Source organism: Gopherus evgoodei, chromosome 5 (assembly GCF_007399415.2).
Source record: "Gopherus evgoodei ecotype Sinaloan lineage chromosome 5, rGopEvg1_v1.p, whole genome shotgun sequence".
Taxonomy (NCBI): Eukaryota; Metazoa; Chordata; order Testudines; family Testudinidae; genus Gopherus; species Gopherus evgoodei.
Window position 1 is genome coordinate 131407262 of NC_044326.1, and position 19379 is coordinate 131426640.

General features: G+C 41.3%; 1 protein-coding gene across 5 annotated transcripts in view; it reads left to right on the top strand.

The window, feature by feature from the left end:
- Positions 1 to 1576: 1576 nt before the first annotated feature.
- RUFY3 (RUN and FYVE domain containing 3) overlaps positions 1577 to 19379 on the top strand; it is an 80296-nt gene continuing 62493 nt past the window's right edge. The window contains exon 1 of one of the 5 annotated variants that reach the window (XM_030565175.1): positions 1577 to 1657. Coding sequence is in view for 4 of the 5 variants with exons in the window: in XM_030565172.1 (XP_030421032.1) it covers positions 14738 to 14915 (178 nt within the window). In the remaining variant the exon portion in view is untranslated. Of the gene's footprint in view, positions 1658 to 14214; positions 14916 to 19379 lie in introns of those variants that run through there. The other 4 variants (XM_030565172.1, XM_030565176.1, XM_030565174.1 and 1 more) reach the window with 4 other exon arrangements.

The window sequence follows — 19379 nt, forward strand, 5'->3', positions numbered from 1 at the left end:
GGTAAATAATGTATGAGAAAAAATAACCTGAGGCCTAAATCTGCACAGTTTACTCATTCCTCACAAAGGGGGAAAACTCCTCATGTGACAACCTGCACAAATAGCAGTTTAGTCCCCTGGTTTGAAAACAGAGGCAGTGCTAAAGTTGTCATGTTTATAGTTCTGTTGTAATTTGAATGTTTGATACTGTTTTAGGAAGGAAATTAGTATTTATAATGTGCTTGGAAAACAAAAAGCTTTATACATGTGTGTTATATATAAGTATTATTCAGTATTGTGTATCTGTCAAGAAAAATGGAGAAGCAAAGACAAAATAGCTATCAGACATGGTGTCATATACTACAGTGATGAGGGCCATGTAAGCACATTAATATATTGACAGAGAGAAAGAGGTACAGCAAACTCAGCAGTCATTTTAGAAATGTACATATTTAGGAGGAAAACAGCATCTGCTAGGTTCTGCTCTAGTAAACTAAATCAAAATAACTGTGCTGGAAATCATCTCTGAAATATGAATGGAGAGCTTCTCACTATAAAATAAGATCTATGTACACTTGTTAATTAATACTACTTAGTAGATGCAGTGCAACTTTGTTTAATAAAGCAACTTGGACAAATTGCCCTCTCCCACCCCAGACTTCCAGCATTAAATCACACAATGAAGAAGTTAAAGGCTAGAAAGGGAAAAATACAGGCCAGTGAGAAACCTAGATCTTCGCAGCACCAAGGAGTGACAAGTTTAGAGGAGGAATACAGAGGGCGTAACAACTTTTATAGAGGTGGATGAATAATGTCCAAATATATTTGTCCAAAAAATTGTAGAATTAATTTCATGAAATGAATTAAACCAAGGGGAGAGGGAGAGAAACTGGACACCAATGAGTGAGAGAGCAAGTGTGCCGAGGGGTCAGTGGGGCCGGGAGCCCCCCAGGAGAGACTTTCTAACGCTCTCCCACCAGTGTGTGGGGAGTTCAGACACCTGAATGTGCGGGGGAGATGGGAAGGCGACCCCCCCTTGGAGTTGAACCCCTCAGGGGCTGGGGTGCAGAGGGGTCTGTGGGGGGAAGGGAGGCGGTTAACAGTTAACAGCCTCAGGCGCTGGGGTGGTTGTGGGGACGGGAGTGGGGGTGAGAGGCCAACCCCTGAGAAGTGGGGTGCCAAGAGGAGACGGGGGTGGGGCTGTGAGGCTGAATTAGCCCCTGCAGCGGGGCGGTGCTGGGGTCTAACCCCCCGGAAGGGGGGGTAGTGCGGGTGAGGTGAGCTGGGGGCGGGTCCCCGGGGCGGGCTGCGGGCGGGGCCGGCCGTTCCGGGGCGGGGCCGGTGTCCATGGCGGAGGCGGACTCGCAGCAGCCGCTGCGCCCCCAGGTCGGCCGGGAAAGTTGCCCGGACGGAGCCGGCGCGGCGCGGCCCCCTGCCATGGAGCCGCGGGGTGGGCGCAGCCCCTCGGCCCGGGCGCTGGAGGCCGCGGACGGGGAAGCGGCGGCGGAGGAGGCGCCCCCCGAGTCTCCCCCCTATTTCCTGCTCTATCCGGGCCATCGAGGCGCCGGGCTGCCGCCGCAGAGCGTGTGGAGCCCCCCCGGCGGCGGCGGCGCCGCCCTGCCCGTGCTGCTGCTGAGCTCCCCGGGGCCCGCGTCCGGACAGGACCGAGCCGGCACCCGTGAGTAGCCAGCACCGCCTCCCCTCGCACCCCCGGGCCGGCACCCCCGTCCTCACACCGCACCCCGGGGGGCTGGTGCCCTGCCCGTCCCCAGCATTGCTCCTCCCTACTGCCTGGGAGTGTCCCCCCCAGCTCCCCTACACAGGGATCCCCTGATCCCTTCTCGCCCCCAACCCCAATTCACGGCCCCAGATTCTCTCCGCCCCAAACTGCCCTGGACTTGAACTTGGGTCTTGAGAGTGGTTGTAGCTGCAGAACCTTCCTTCCCCCTTCTTCCCTCGGGCTTACTGGCTCCCTGTCAGCAAGGGGGGCTCCCAACCAGAATCCCCTTGGCCAGTGATAAACCCCTGGGGCATGGGGATGTAAGTGGCAGAGAGTGAGGTAAGAGGCAGGGGGGTTTGGGGTTCCTGCTTAAACGAAAACTAGTTTATTTGCCAAGGAAGGAGGTAACACAACTGGCCAAGGTAACTTATATTCAGCTGCTCTCTGGTGGAAATGTTTGTACTTTTGTTTCTGAAAAATATATTGACTATTATATAGCATGGTGGGCTGACTGCGGTACTTTGTAATCAGAAGAGGAGATAGCTGCACTTCTGGAAATTATTTTTGATTTATTGCTTTGATTCATTCCATTCAAATTTGTATGAACTCTGGGGATCCGTCATTTCTGGCAGGGAAGAGTTAGCAGTATCCAGAGAGTAATGACTCCATTGGATATGGGGAAATCACACCAAAACTCCTTTGAACTTGGTGGCCGAATCTTCAGAAGAAGGTGGCATATAGTTCTCCCTCCATCATATTACTGTCATCACCCCAACAGGCAAGTGAAGTGTGTGTATCTGAGCTGAGGGCGGGAGACAGGAGGACTGTGATGCGGCCTCGAAAGTTGTGGAAGATACATTGGAAGGAGATGCTTCGGTATGCGTGCCTTCCTGAAATGCTCATTCAGAAACTCAGCTACCACATTAAAAATAATCACAAGCCTCGCTCTCCACTTCACTCCACTCTGCTTGTTCTGGGGAAGGAGCTCTCAGTCCTTTTGAAGTTTTAATTGAGTAGCTACACTGCCATCCTGGTGTAGAGGATGGGTATGGGTTCTCAGGGATAGGCTGGCTTTGACTGCCCACCTCCTGCCACTGTGTCCTAAAGCAAAGTGGTATTATATAGGGTGTTTTTCTCCACTTGACATGGTTATGTAACTGTGTGGGGTTATTTTGCAGTCTGTTTGTGACAGGGGATAGGTTATTTGTGTATTTTAGCAAAGACTGGTTATAGGATGGAAGTGTCTAACCTGCCCTATTGCAAGCATGCAGTGTTTACAAAGAGGAGTTTAGCATACTCCAAAGTTTTCTTTTTCACATGTAGCATTTTATATAGTGCTTTTAATCTTCAAAGTGTCTTGCAAACACTAATTTTTACAACACCCTTTTGAGTGGGTCTCTATTGTGCAAATGGGGAAACTGAGGCAGGGAGCTTAATAGGTTTGCCCAAGCCTCAGGGAGTCAAAGCGGGTATAAGAACTCAAGAGTCCCTAGGTCATTACCCTCCTCTCTTCCTAAGTGTTGCTCTGCAACAGCTGTTGGTAATACAGAAGTCTTTGGAAGAAGCCTAGTAAAAAACCAAACACATTTTTTATATATATGGTGCACTGTGCTTCTCTACCTGCACGGTGATAGCTGTTTATGTGATAACCTGTGTCAAGAGTTGGATTCCTGCTCACTGACTGAGAGACTGATATAGTGACATAGTGGGAAGTAAAGCAAAGAGGAAATATAAATTGTTCCCATGGTGCTGCTTGTCTGCTTCTCCTGAGTCAAACTTGCATGCAGGTCAGCATTCTTCATCCTCGCTCTGTCTCACTTTCTGCATCACAGGCAGTAGCAACACCTGCTCATTCATTGTCTGGGCAGTAACAGCAAACTTTTCTGCTAGGTCTCATTTCTTTTATTAACAATAAACCATTTTTTTTCTGAAGGGATTTATGTTTCAGTTCGGGGACTAGCCTTACTTACCTGCAGATTCTGTGGCCTGAGAGGCTTCACAGCTTCTTAAGGTATCCCTGAGTAGCTATAATTATTATAGTAGAGGTACAGTGCTCTGTGAGGTGGGTGTATTTATTGATGGGGTGGTCTATAAAGATGTTGTAGGAATGCCTTGAATGGTGGGTCTGGCTTTCATAAAACAATTCACACGTGCTTTCTTATCTAGCGTGAAATAAAAGTTTTGTTTGTCCTCTCCTGAGCTGGAAAAGGATGTGTGCCAAAACATTCCAAACATAAAAATCCCAAAGTCAACATTCAGGTTCCCCAGCCAGGTTTCTTCCTCCAGTGTGCTGTGCCAGCATAGGAAGCTTAACTGCCCCAGCCGGTTCAGGAGGCCAGTAGTTTGCAGTGTTTGATTTACACCCTCCCCAAATTTAGAAGAGCTGTTTTTATCTTCTCCTGATTAGCCCAGACTCTGCTTTCCTCATCAAGCCTCACTTATGCTTTCAGGATTAAACAGCGTAATTAGTCCCTGTCTCTTTCCATCATTTCTTTTTAAGACCACCCAGTTGATTCCCAGGTGTCAGGACACTCTGGTGCTCATTTGTTTCCCGAAAGAAAGTGAGAAAGGAACTGGAACAGAGAGAGGCTTCAGCATAAATATATATAAAGCAGAGGGAGGAAAGAAAAGAAAAAGATGATCTTTGATAAGCTATTTGTATCAAAATCATACAACATGCAATATGAGTTTTATAGACTACAGAAACCTCCCCTAACATATATACCCCACAAAGCAGCAGGCCATTCTATCCCAAAAGACCTCAGTGTTGATAATAGGAGAGTCCATATGTGACGGTGAGCTCCAGCCTTGTTTCACTGAGACTTTTAAAATATCTTATTCATATTATCATGGCTTGAGGCAGCCCCTGCATCAGACAATAATTTTATGCCTTACAATTCTACACAACCAGAATTGAAACTTTTGCTTGCGTGTGTCGTTCTCCTGGGTTTCCTAACCTTTGCTACCACTATCATTTTAAAAATTAGGTTAAACTAAGGGGTAGTAAGATTACTTCTATATTTTGCATTTACAGTGTCTTTCAGTCAAGAATCTAAAAGCACTCTGTAAATCTTAATCCCTCTTGCACAGCAGTAAAGGGGGAGAAGAGATTTAAGTACAACTAATGGGAATGGTATTTTCTGGCAGTTGATGATCATGGGAGTTCAGGGATTGAGATGTATAAAGGACCCTTTTCCCAGCAATTAATGATCAGCTAGGGTATGTCTGACATGGAGGTAATGATTGTTATAAACAAGAAAATAACTAAATTTCAGCAGAATGTACTTATGTCATGGATATGGCATTCTGTGTACATTATAAGGCTCTTACTAGTAAATGACCAGTTAACAAATCATCAGAAAAACTGTACATTTAATTCTTGGTATTCATGTTGTATTTAACTGTGTTCTTTCATATAGGAGTCCGTTGGTGGGAGGAAATGGTTTTTACTTTATAGTGAGATGTGTACTAATGAAGGGGGTAACTTTACACTGGTCTGCAGTCAAGCTGGAAATTGAAATAGCCCGTAGCTTTGTAAATTGCATGAAGGAATGCTGTAATACACTGGTTTTCAACCTGTGGCCCATGTACCCCCGAGGGTCTGCAGGCTATGTCTAAGGAGTGCATGAAAGGTTGTCATTGTGATAGAACAGTGGTTTTCAAACTGTCACATTTCCAAAGTGGTCTGCATCTCCATTTGAAATTTTTAGAGGTCTGCAAATGAAGAAAGGTTGAATAGAAGAGGGAAGGATGTAGATAGTGTATTTTATCAACTGAAGAAAGTGAATTGTATGCATTGAGATGAAGGGGGTTGGACTAGATGACCTCCTGAGGTTCCTTCCAACCCTGATATTCTATGATTTGAGCTGAGAATTGAGTTGCAGTTCAAGTAGACATGCGTATGCTAGCTCTGCTTGAGCTAGTGCCATGGGCAGTGGGTGAACTCCCACTTTGGGGAGACTAGCCCACTGGCTGCACCCCCATCTGTCTGAGGCCCTGCCCCCCTTGAGTCCCGAACACACACCCCATAACAGGAGGAGCCCAAAGGCCCTCTCCCTGTGACTGGAGGAGCCCCAGACACACCTGGTCATCCTCGAGCGCCAGTCTGGTCCCAGCCACACGGGGTTGAGCCACCATCCATGCCCCAGCCATGCTGAGCTGAGCCAAGCTGAGTCATTGACTATGTCGGGTGGCATCGCCGAGGCGAGCCACCGGACCCCCACCTGGCCAGCCCCAGCATATGGCTGAGCCACCTCGCTCCCCGGGCAGACCCTCCCACCTACTGCTGGCTTGTAGCATTACTTCCTCACTCCCCCACTCCCGAGGACGAGGGACACAGTGAGCTATAGCAGGCGGGCAGCAGCAGACAGTGGAGTTCTCAGGAAAGGGGCAGGGCCACCACGGCCCAGGTGTTAGCCTTCCCCGGCTCATTATACCTGCCACCCATGGCTAGAGCCTAAAAATAGCTGCGTGTCCATGAAAGCACAGATGACCGCCTGGGCTAGCTGCTCCAAGTGCAACCCTGCCTGACCCCTGGGTACATGGTCGGGTGGCTAGCCGGAGCCACTGTGGGCACTCTGCTATTTTTAGGTGCTAGTCTAAGAAGAGCTGCCATGGGTACATCTACACAAACTGGGAATCAACTTCCGTCTCAATGTAGATGGGCCTAGTATGAATGGAAAACTTGAGGAGACTGGGGAAAGAGAGACTAATAAACTGTAAAGCTACTTAAGTTTAGAGTTGAAAATTCTGAAAATATGAAGTATGTTCATGATTTGTAAATGACTATAGTCTTGGTCGCTGTTTGACACTGTAGTTATCTAGCCATCATGTACACAATATACACTATGCTGCTACTTTTACAAATAAACTGAACTGAAGCATGGGCTATGTAGGCTCATTAATTACACTGGTCTACAATTTTTGAGAAGTCGTCTGCTTCAGAGATAACGTGATATTTATTATGTATTTTGATGTGCTGAATTCAAATATGACAATTAAAACAACTGGCTACTGTTTCTAAGATATTTAAGTTTTTACATTTTATGTCTATGTATATTATGTAGATAGTAGAGTTTTAATCATAAATTGTAAACCTAGGTCTTTTCATGTGTTTGTGGTTGCTTTACATGATATTATTTCACCTGTCCTGTTTATGTAACACTTTAAAAATCAGCAAAAGGGTTTTATAAATTAAATGTATTATGAAACAAAAGGCAAAAAATTATTATGTACATAGTTTAGTCCTATTCAGTGTCTACTCGGTGCTTCTTGGCTTGTCTCTTGTATTCATTAAATGGAGCATCTCTTGTCACTGTCCAGCAATAGTCTGCAAGCATTGATGGGCTCCATTTGCCCTGATAGCCTGCCAGGAGATTCCACTGCTGTAGTCTGGAGCCCAACAGCTCTGCCTTACTCTTGGGTAGTTCCAAATCCCTGACAAGGTCATTCAGTTCACCTTGTGTTATGAGCTGTGGTTCAGAGGAGGAGGATGGGAGAAAATGTGGGTCCTGTGACATTGATGGTTCAGGACCAGAAGTTTCATCCTCTTCCTCTTCCTCGTCTGACTCAAGTGAGAATGATTCTGGTGCATCAGGAACCGGCAGTCCTTCTCCGTGGGGTACTGGGCGTATAGCTGATGGAATGTTTGGATAATGCACAGTCCACTTTTTCTTCTTTGACACACTTTTCCCAAGTGGAGGCACCACACAGAAGTAACAATTGCTGGTATGATCTGTTGGCTCTCTCCAAATCATTGGCACTGCAGAAGGCATAGATTTCCTTTTCCTGTTTAACCACTGGCGAAGATTTGTTGCACAAATGTTGCAGCATATGTGTGGGGCCCACCTCTTGTCCTGATCTCCAATTTTGCAGCCAAAATAAAGGCGATAGGCTTTCTTAACCATAGTGGTTATACTGCGCTTTTGTGATGCAAAAGTCACTTCACCACAAACATAGCAGAAGTTATCTGCACTGTTCACACAAGTACGAGGCATCTCTGCTCACTTTGGCTAAACAGAAATGTGTCCCTTTGCAAAATCAAACACTGACAAATAAGAGAGCACGACACTGTATGATTTCTAGAGCTGATATAGGGCAATTTGTTCAGCAGAGTGATGTAAGCTTCGTTATGATTGCATCATCCATGACTTCTAGGAATAACAGGATGCAATTCATATCATGTACCAGCTTCAGATTGCATCATTCATTGTTTTGCCTAAAAACCAAGTACTGTCCAAACCCAGTCGTAGATTTATTCATAGATCCAGTCAAAGATGTATTTTAGTCATTTCTGGTTCAAATTGAGATCCCTTCCCTTTATAACTCACTTCTCCTCCGCCATTCCCAAGTCAAGGGTCATATATACTGACCCAATAGCATATCTTGAAAACTAGAGCCAATCAACAATTTTAAGCATCATTTTCATTCTCAGTGACCCAGAATTAGTAAAGTTGGACTACATTTATTTCAGAAGCATTTTGGCTGTAGAGCAGTGTTATAACATAATGTTAGTAATACCAGAGCTGCAGGTCTGAACTCCATGCTTGCCATGTGCTGATAACGTTGGGCCCATGGTGACAGGTGTGCTCAAAATAGCATGAAGATATTCAGAGATGCTGAAGAACAGACCTGAAGAATTTATCATACGGTATAACAATTTTATTTTGTGTAGCGACGACTTCTTCTCATGTCTTTGTCACAAACTAGATGTTTTTCCAAAACCATGTACAAGCAATGGCTCTTTCCATTGCAGCTGTGAGGTCCTCCTGCGTACAGGTCTCCCCAAGGAGTAGGCAAATGAGCAGGTGCTCCGTTGTCAGCGCTTCACTGCACTCACATATATGTGTAGTGGTTTTTTTGTTGGTTTTTTTAATTCAACAGTAACATGGTCTGGGATACAATATGTACAAGTCAAGTGTAGTGACTTACACATATTGTATCCCAGACCACATTGCTACTTTTTTTTTTTTAATTCAACAGTAGAGTGAGAGAAACAGTAAGGGCAAAGAAAGGCAACTTATGTCTTCTGTTGAAACTTGAACTGAGATGAAGACTTAAGACAGATCATGAAAGCTGTTCATGCCAACAGGAGCTGCTCTTGGATGAATGCTAGTGACACTCTTCCTCCAAGAGGCAAAGATGCAGCCAGTGTTAGACAAGTGGAGAGAACAGGTAGGAGAATAACATTTCTTTAGGAGAGGTAAGTTGCAGTAAATCTATAGAAGGTTTTTAAAGACAAAAACTAAACCTGATTGAGCTGCCTTTACTCTGCATAATTCCTGTTAGCTTCCAGTGGGAGGCCATCTGATCATGATGGCTCTGGTGGCTTCTTCCTTCCCCTTTTTCAGTTGTACTTTTAGTAACATCGGTATTCTAAATTCTGAAACACCTTTGTTGCACAAAGAGAAAAGTCTGTCTTTTTCCTTGAGCCTAGTAATGGAAGTAATGGATTCCATCTTTTTCCTTGAGCCTAGAAAATTCTTCACTCCTGCCCTTTTGTATTTTTAACCTGCTGGACTCAAATTGCAAGAGACGTACTTCATGTGTGCCTCCTATACGGAAGGTGAAAATCCTGGCTACCTGTCTGACTGCAGCAAAGAAATGAAGGGTTGGATCCTGCCTATGCCCCCATTCAGGGTGGAGGCTGATTATCCTGCAGTATGTCACCTGTAGAGCGGGTTGGCTGGTGAATATTTTATACAGAAAAGAAAGTTTTGGGGAGTGTGTGTGTGTAAGATATATTAACTCTTGAACTGGGAGCGAGGAGGGCATGCTGCCATTGTCATTGAGGTACAGCATTGAAAGCAGGAGCAGAGATATGAGGGAAATCATCATTTTTGCCACCTGCCTTTCTATATCTCAAGTTAAAAGGTAAAGGAAAAGATACTGGACACTAGGAACAGAATATCAAGGTTGTGGTTCCATCTGCAAGTGGCATAGCTGGGGAATAGGGAAAACTGGTTATCAGGATTTATTTAATTTGGAAACATAGGAGCTGCCATTTTGGATCAGACTGATGTCCTGTCCAGTCCTGTAGCCTGTGTGTGGCCATGTAGATTCATCAGAGGGGGACACAAGAAACCCTGTGGTGAAAAGTATGAAGTTACTTGTCTGTAGGGGAAACTTCTTCCTGATTCCTGGCAGTTAGTGGTTGGCTTTCCAACTCTATGAACCTTGTAGACATATATGCTGCACAATTTTATCCTGTTGTTTGCAGTGTTGCCTGGGTCGTCTTTCGGAGTGGTTACAGTTAATTTAGAACCCATTATTATGTATATGAGTACTTTATCTTCATTGAATCTCATCTGTCAGTGTTGTATTTACCTAGCGTTGGTCGGTTGTTTTGTAATTCCTCAGTCTTCTCCTGTCTTGAATAACCAAAATAATGTTGTCATCCCAAAACTTTGCCATTTTATTCTACACCGTTTATGGCGAGTTGGTAGGCTCTGTATGGTTAAGGCTGTAACTCAGTTTTTATTGCAAGCCTGGTTTTTGGCTTCTGAACTAAAAGTTCACACTAAGTATTGCCTTTAGAAGTCATATGTGAGGTCTGTGCGTAAGTTAGAATTTATTCCTCTACATCAGGGTTTTTCAAACAGGGGTCGCTGCTTGTGCAGGGAAAGGCCCTGACGGGCCGAGGGACGTATTGGCCGCCGCTTCCAGCAACTCCCATTGGCCCGAAGCAGTGATCCGCAGCCAGTGGGGCCGCGATCGGCCGGACCTGCGGATGGGGCAAGTAAACACACCGGCCTGGCCCGCCAGTGGCTTTCCCTCCAGAAGGGGGCGACCCCTGTTTGAGAAACCCTGCTCTACACCTGAAGTGGACAATGGATTCCTGATTTGTCACTTTAAAAGTAGAGGTTCTTACTGGAGTTTAAAAAGTTCTTTTTTGTCACTTTGTAATAAAAAAGAAAGGACAAGAAAGAAAAATATTGGCCTGACCTATTGGACTAATCTAGTTGATATTTAATGCACAGGATCAAAGTTTAAAGTAAGTCCTATTATCTAAAGTTAACATTTTAAATAGTAATGGTCGAATGAATTGGCTTGCTTTCAGCTATTTGATTTATTTAATAAAATTGAACTTAATTTTTAAATTCTTGTCTTAAATTTTTTTACAGAACTGTGTTTGTCACTTGCGTAAATCTTTGATCTGAAATTCCTAGCTTTCAAATATTTTGATAATGCCAGCATTTTTGCAGTACTTTTAACATATTATAGCTACTTGCAGCTTAATGAAGTGATACCCACTATTAGCCTCCTTCACCATTTAGTCCTATACTTTTGTTTTCATAGAGTCATAGACTTTAAGGTCAGAAGGGACCATTATGATCATCTAGTCTGACGTCCTGCACAACACAGGCCACAGAATCTCATCCACCCACTCCTGTATCAAACCCCTAACCTATGTCTGAGCCACTGAAGTCCTCAAATCATGGTTTAAAGACTTCAAGGTGCAGAGAATCTTTCAGCAAGTGACCCATGCCCCACAATGCAGAGGAAGGCAAAAAAAAAAAGAAACGGGGCCTCTGCCAATCTGCCTTGGAGGAAAATTCCTTCTCAACCCCAAATATGGCGATCAGATACACCCTGAGCATGTGGGCAAGACTCACCAGCCACCCAGGAAAGAATTCTCTGTAGTAACCCAGATCCCACCCCATCTAACAACGCATCAGGCCACTGGGCATATTTACCATTAATAATCAAAGATCAATTAATTGCCAAAATTAGGCTATCCCATCATACCATCCCATCCATAAACTTATCAAGCTTAGTCTTGAAGCTAGATATTTCTTTTGCCCCCACTATTCCCCTTGGAAGGCTGTTACAGAACTTTACTTCTCTAATGGTTAGAAACCTTTGTCTAATTTCAAGTCTGAACTTCCTAATGGCCAGTTTGTATCCATTTGTTCTTGTGTCCACATTGATATTGAACTTAGATAATTCCTCCTCCTTGACCAGTTTCTGAACCATGATTAAGTTTTACCTCTTGCCCTGTGATTGCTTTGTTTTTTAATATCAAAGTGTTTATGGAAAAACAAAAAAATATTTCTCTAATGTTCTCTAATAGCTTTTGAGACGCAATGTTCGTATACAGAAGCCATGTTTGCCTCAATTTTATTGTGTGAACATGTTTGTTTTATAACTCTGTTTTTAGTTGTTTCAACCAATTTTCCAAAATTAAGGTTCTCTGGGTGGTGAATCCCAGGATGTTCACCCCTTAGTGCTCTTTTAAAGATAGCAACAGTTTTTGCTCTCCAGTATAGTAGCTGATTTTTGTCATACAGCACAACATATACTTTTGGTAGCAGCTTTTCCATGCTGTTCTTTCATGTTGAATGTTGTCGATGTCAGCTTACACTTAGAATATATTTACAAAGAAAAGGCCTAAACATTTTTTTTTTAAGTAAAAGGTCAGGACTCAACCAGAACTTCCATGTATACCAATTCCAGAGAACGCTGAAAGAATTCAGAGTGGTAGCCGTGTTAGTCTGTATCGGACTAAAAGAATTCTCAGCGATTCAAAAACATGCATCGAATACCTTTAAAAATAACTTGGCCAACCTTTCAAATAGAATACTCAAAGGGTCCATTCTTTGTCGAAGATGACTGGATAAAATTAGAGTTTCTAGGTCAGGCGTAGCTGAGATTGTTTTAAAAAGGTAGGACAGCTTTACAAAGAAGAAAAAAAAAAGATCCATTTTACAAGTGGCACGTTACAAGTGCCATTTAAGAACCACCATTGGTCGAAATTCAGGTTTTGTATTAAAAGAACCAACGAAGCATAATTAGGTTTAACAAAATAAATTTATATTGCTTAATTTTGAGAGGCTTTTGTTGTTCAAACATTCTGCTCTGGTATTTAAAGTATAAACATTGAAATATTATGATATTGTATTTGAACTTGAAAACAAGACTGACTAAATAAAGAGACTGACCCATCTAGTTTCATTGTCCAGGGTGATGGTGGTGATAAAATCCAAACATTAAAACTGGAGATACTTGCTGAGGTTCTTATACTCTTTCATCAACATGGTAAACTACTGTTAGTGTTTTTAAAGAAGAGTTGCTTTCTCTCAGAAAGCTACCTGTACTTTTTGCCATGAGTGCTGTGCGTATTATATTACTGTAACAATACACTGGAGAACTATTTATTTTACCTTAAATAGGACTGCATACATATTCTAACTAATCAGTTGTCACACTTCTGGTCAATATCGGTAAGCAACTTCTTTTCTTTGCCTGTTGTTAGAAGTAACTGCTGTAAACTATTGCTGACTTCCCCCACAGTTCCATAAATACAGTGAAAACTAACTTGGTGACTGTTTTCTGTTCCCTTTTTTGAGTCATACTTATTGGGGAACTGAATTTTGTAGTGAAGTGTCATGTGATTCTGCCTTTCAAACTACTAACATTTCTGTGCATCCAAATACATCATTCAGGTGTTTCTGTTTAAATTTGATTTTCGAGGTTGGGGGAGGGAGGGCAGTTTTCTATGTAATACTTTTTTATTAATGTAGTTTTCAATGTAAAATGCCTCTAGGTTGCCCTTTTGAGTTGATGTGGGGGCAGTTCATTCATCTGTAACATTGCAATCACTGAGGACTAGAATTAATATAAATCTTATTTAAAATTATTAAATACCACATGAGGTTATTGTTTGGTATTATATATACCTTAAGTGGTGGTTATGTAGATTACCGTGGTTAGGCAGTGACCTTGAGGTCACTGGTTTCTTGAGGTACCAACTTGGGTAGAAGGTGTCAGGCACAGAGCAGACTGCAATTCTCATCTCACAGGAGGCATGTTAAGGTTAAGGGCACCAGCAGTCAAATTACCTGAAAGGTACCAGGCAGGGTTACCAGTTTATTCTTTAAAAAGTATCTTTCAATTTTTACTTCGTTCAGTGGCAACAGCTTTTATTTGGATTTATCCAAAGTTGCACCAGTTCTTAATGGATAATTTTAATTTTTAGTTAGCAATCTGATCTTTATAATGTATAATACCACAAAAAAAGCAGAGGCTAAAATCTGAGTCAGTGATGCACTGCAAACACTTCAGATTTGAACAAACTTTCTAGGTGCGTGTGTGTGTTGTTTGTTTGTTTGTTTGTTTGTTTGTTTGTTTGTTTGTTTGTTTGTTTGTTTGTTTGTTTGTTTGTTTGTTTTTTACTATCTCAGAGGGTAAATCCATGTAATATTTGTTTAGTTGGGAAAGTTCAGTTGAAAAGGTATTTTTTGAGAAACTTAAACTCACTGAAAGCGAGATCTCAATCATAATTTGCACACCCAATTTGATTTATATAGAAGCACCTAGGCACATGAACGGAATACAAATCTCTCTTTGTAGTAATCAAATAGACACTCCACTCCTTTGTACTATGAGAGGAACTGATGAGAAATATGTGTATTATGTTGTGCCTGATCGCAGATTGACTAGCATAGTCTGAAAAGAGGCTGTGGATGGTGAGAGCAAGATCAGCCTAATTGCTCTCCCTGTATCAGCAGCATCTATATAGCATCCTGGGAATTGCTTGCCCTACGATCTGAGCAGCTGGTCACATGAGTCTGAATTTTCAGTTCAGTTCATTAGTCAGCCATTTTGGTCAACACCCTGCTTGCTGCGCACAACCAATCCTATTAGCACTCTGTGTCCTGGCTTCTCTGGAGGAGAAAGAGACTAGTAGTGATTCTAGCAATTCTGGATAGCTGTTCCTATAGACATATATTATTTTGGTTTTTCTTTTCTTAGTTTTGGTAACGAGCAAAGGAAGCTTTTTCTTTTATGCAGTGACCAGGTTTTCTGTGGTTGCTTAGGATTAATAGCATCTAGCACAGCTGAAGAAAAAGATAGTTGGGGAAGAGAGGAGGAGGAGACTGAAGAGGAGCATCATTTATACCTTGCTGTATATATGAAAAAGCTTTTGCAATTTGTGTGATTTGAGCATATTTGTTTCTACACAGCAAGGTATTTCTTCTTATCTTCCTCAGAAGGCTTTTCCTTTTAGTTCTTTTTTGTTGTGCCAGCTGAGTCATCATGTCTGCCTTGACGCCTCAAAGCGATATGCCAACCCCCACTACAGACAAGATCACGCAGGCTGCCATGGAGACCATCTATCTTTGCAAATTCCGAGTGTCTATGGATGGAGAATGGCTCTGCCTGCGCGAGCTGGATGACATCTCACTTACCCCCGACCCAGAACCTACCCATGAAGGTATGGTCCAATTCTCTACCTTGAGAGCCCTGCAGCCATCTCATTGTTACAACTACAGAGTGTATGTGTATGGGGCAGGAGGGGCTTCACCATTCAAGTGCTTACATAATCTGGAAAACATGGCCAAAATTGTATCTGCCTTAGCCAACAATTTTTATAGATAAAATTCTGACAAGATTTTGAAGTATCTTTTAAAATCAGACTTCTTTCTAGAGGGTCATTGTGGTGGTGGTGTTGGGTTTTTAAATTTAGAAACCCAAAATTGCATCATAAGAGATGAGGATCTGTATTGTCATATCTGCACATAAAATAAAATAACCTTAGTATTTTTGTTAATGACACATTTTATTTTGATTTCCGTATTTAAACATTGATTATTAAGAAATTTACAGATGTCTTGTAAATAGGCAGAGTTAAAAAATGGAGCACATCAACAACATTCTGATTAATATGTGATATAGGGAGAATTTTGACAAGCCCCAAGGAATTTTGCAATACGGCTCATATCATATGATGATACTATCAGGAATCTTGTGCCATTATTTAAGATGGCTTTGAAGCCTGCAATATGGATACATAAAACACATTTCTCTCTTTAATTTTCTAAGGGAACTAATGATTCTTTGTGGTCTAGCTGTGATGAAAGCAATTTAATGTACAGGACAAGTACAGTGAACTTGGGAAACAGAAAGAACCAATGTAAAGCTTTGCAAGAATAAAAAACAAACCAAAACCCCCCCACATTCTCTTCCAAAAAATAATAATAGTAAATAATGCGTAGAAGCATTTTACTCTGCTTACTTGTGATCCAGTAGTCACTTAGTACTGAATCCTGCAAAGTGCTGAATTTCTGTTGAAATGACTGACACCAATTGGCATATACCTTTCAGTATTAGGCCCCCTATTCAGTAACTATCATGATGTAAATCCATGCCAAGCCACTTGACATTGTCATTGTCAAATAGTAACATCATCTTTCTTTGATATTTTGCTAGATGGGATTTCTTTTGTGTGGAATTGCTCTTGAAATTAAATAAGATTCTCCTTGGTTTAAAAAAAATATAATTTGAACTTTACCTGTCAAACGATTTCAGGGATAAAAATCCATTAGCTCAGATTTGCTCACAAAGGCAAAGTAATTCAGCCTGACAGTAGTAAGAGGCTTCAAAATAAGAGGCTGAAACTCCATCTTAAGTGTGTCCCACTGTGCTTAGGTGCTGCAGCACGCACATTTGAGATTCCTACAGTATCTGAAGTAATACAAACAATGGGAGATGTAAGAATGAACAGATGTACTTGACTTGGAATTTCCTTACTGTTGTTTCTCTGTATGTCAGCCTTAACCTTACTTTAATATTCTTTGAATTTGTTTCATTTTTTTCTTACGGTATTTGCTTTTCATAGAACATTCTTTGGAGTAGTGTGGGTTGGTGTGTTTAAAGTATCGCTACCTGTTTGAGCTGTTAAAGTACATTATCTTGATGCTGTTTTGGAAAACTTTGAGTATTTCTAATAGTGGAGATGGAGAAACAGGAGGTTGTTGTGGCTTTGGAAAACCTGTTCAATCAGATCTAGATTCTGTAAACTATAGGTTGTTTAAATCCAGGTCCCACTGCATAAAAACCCCAAAGTTAATGATGGAGTAGAATTTGAATTATTTCAGTTTTGGCCCTCTTCTGCTTAACGAATTTCATATTGACTCAATAGTACCATTCACAGAAGATGTTGAAAATATATCCTACTTACCTAATATGATTGTGTACTAGTTCAAACCATGTAAATATCTCTAAAGACAACTTTAAGCATTAATACCAGGAGAAAAACCTTCTACCAATGTAATTAATTTGCATGCATAGTAAGTAATCTAGTTTCTAGATCTAGTTGTTATGATAGCTATCTTTTAAACATCAGAAGCTATTAGAAAATATTGTGGAACATTCCACAGACACATTTGATTTTTAAAAATCCTTTTTGAGATATGAATTAATATATCATAAAACTAGCATTACATAGATGTTTATATCTCTATGATTAAAAAAGGCTAGTTTATTTGTTGGGGGATGGACACTTTGTCTGCGCTGTCATGCCTTACTACAAATAAAAGTGGGTAGTAAATCCCACCCTGGTCCAGATACTTTAGGCTTGGCACCCTAGAACCAGGGATGTGCTTCTATCCTGGCACCAGACTGCTTCTCCAAGGCCATTTTATCTCTTTGCATCCCTTCATTGGCTCCCTCTTATCTATTGCATCAAACATAAGCTACTTGTCTTCACTTACAAGGCCCTTTGCACTCTATCCTGACCCTGCCCATCATCTGTCATTTACTATTGAAAGGTTGCCCTCTGCCTCCCAAGGATGCCAGCATCCCTCGCTCACTTGTTAAATATTCAAACAAGCACCTCTGTGGTTTTTCCATGCTGTCCCTCACACTTGGGAGGAGCTCCCCATAAACATCCACAAACTACCTCATTATCCTCTGTCCAGGCTAATCCCCATTCTGTCACTTTGAGTACAGAAGGTGGGGGCCCACAAGGATTCTAAAAATTAATACTTGTCACTCCAGGCTTGAATTAAACTCCCAAGGTTACAGCTTTTCTCTGACATTGGCTTGGTAAACACTGCCACCACCCAAATGCAAAAATAACCTCTTGCACCCAGGAAGGAACACCTGCGAATTCCTCCCTATGGGGTATCCTCCAGCTCTTTCATCCACCCCACCCCCAATGTGGAAGAGCTGAGAGAGAAAACAAAGGAAATTAGCTGTGCTATCAGCTAATCAAACAACATGCACAAACCTCCTAAGACACCAAAAATCCAATCTTATTCTTAAAAAAGGTAAATTTTATAAAAAAAAAAAAAAAGGAAAAAAATACATCTGGAACTTAGGCTTTTGCTAGATTTTAAAAGAGCAATTCCTAAAATTAAGCACCCAAACTAGCTTTCTTGGAGGTTCATATTAAAGGTTACAAGCAACCAAAAGCATCAGGGGTTAGCACAGAGCCACAGGCCAAAATAAGAAATAAATGTGATTTGTGTCTGTCTAAATATTCCCTATCCAAATAATTTCTTCCAGGTATGGAAGATACTTTTTCATACCTGGTTCAAACCTTACACAGCGTTGTTACTTATAGCATTGCTTCTCCGTGTCCCTGCAGCCCAGAGAACAACAGACAATGGGAAAGTTTCTTCCAAATTTTTAAAAGTTCTAGCCTTCCCTTTGGTTCTTTTGGTTAGGTGCTCACTTTTTTAAAAAAACCTAGGGGACTTTTTACTTGCTTTACTTGTAAAGGATTAGAGCTCGAAAGGCCATCATTTTATCTAGATGCAAAGAATAAAATTAGTTTTAGCCATTGTTGTTTTTTATTTTGGCAGAACAGTAGTAGGTCACTGAAAAATTGGAACATGCTTTTTAAGCAAATAACAAAAAATAATGAGAGAAGCAGCTACAGGTTTTTTTGCTGTTTTGTTTTCAATACAGTCAACCTTTTTATGGGTTAAAAAGTAGAAATCATTTGATTTTTAATGACTAATTTAGAAATGTGCATGTGAACAGATAGTATTCAAATGGAATTGAGAGTTGAGCTTTCGTGGATAATTGTAAAGTGCAAAATAGTCATGAATTTTCATAAGGATAGCTGAAGATGAGTGCATCTGAGGTGGAGTGAAAGTTCTGTTGAGTTTCTCCCCTCTCTCTTGAAAGACATGACTTCACTAGCCGGAGTTTCACGTTAGGTTAATAATTTTAGTACTGATGGGATCAGTTTGTAATTGAGAGCATGAGCAGTATGCCTCACAGCCTTATTATATGAGACTTATTTGATATGAGAGAATTTATTGTATCAAATACACTACTTCACTTATCTTTAAAATGCTATATTTAGACAGCTGAATTATAGTGATTCAGTTTCATGGTAAAAGGGTACATCTTTCATGTTAATCTATTTTTTTGGCAATTTAACATCAAATCAGGATGAATCTTTTTCTTGCTTTTGGCCAGGGGTTTTAAAAGTTATTAATGCATTTTTGTCTGAAGAAGAATTTATGTAGATAGTTCAAAAATAAATGCTTTATTTAAATGTTGCCCATATATTATTACTCCATTAACATAGTGCACCATGTATTGAGCAACCTTTTTAAACTGAAAATAGTTTTTCTGTAGTTTCTTTACTAGTGTTCTTCCATCTTTTTAAATTCAAAATAAAACAGTATCTATTACTTACTTTATCATTACAGAATCTTCAAACCAAGTAGCATAAAAGGATGGGAGTTGCCTTACCAAGTGTGAGCTCAGTCTAACGAGACAACTGTCTGAAATGGGCTACTCTCATTACCACTTCAGAAGTTTTTTCTCCCTTGGTATCCTGCTGTTAATTGATTTGTTTCATTAGACTGACATTACACTTGGTAAGGCAACTTCCATCCTTTCATGTATTTATACCTGCTTCTGTATTTTCCACTCCATG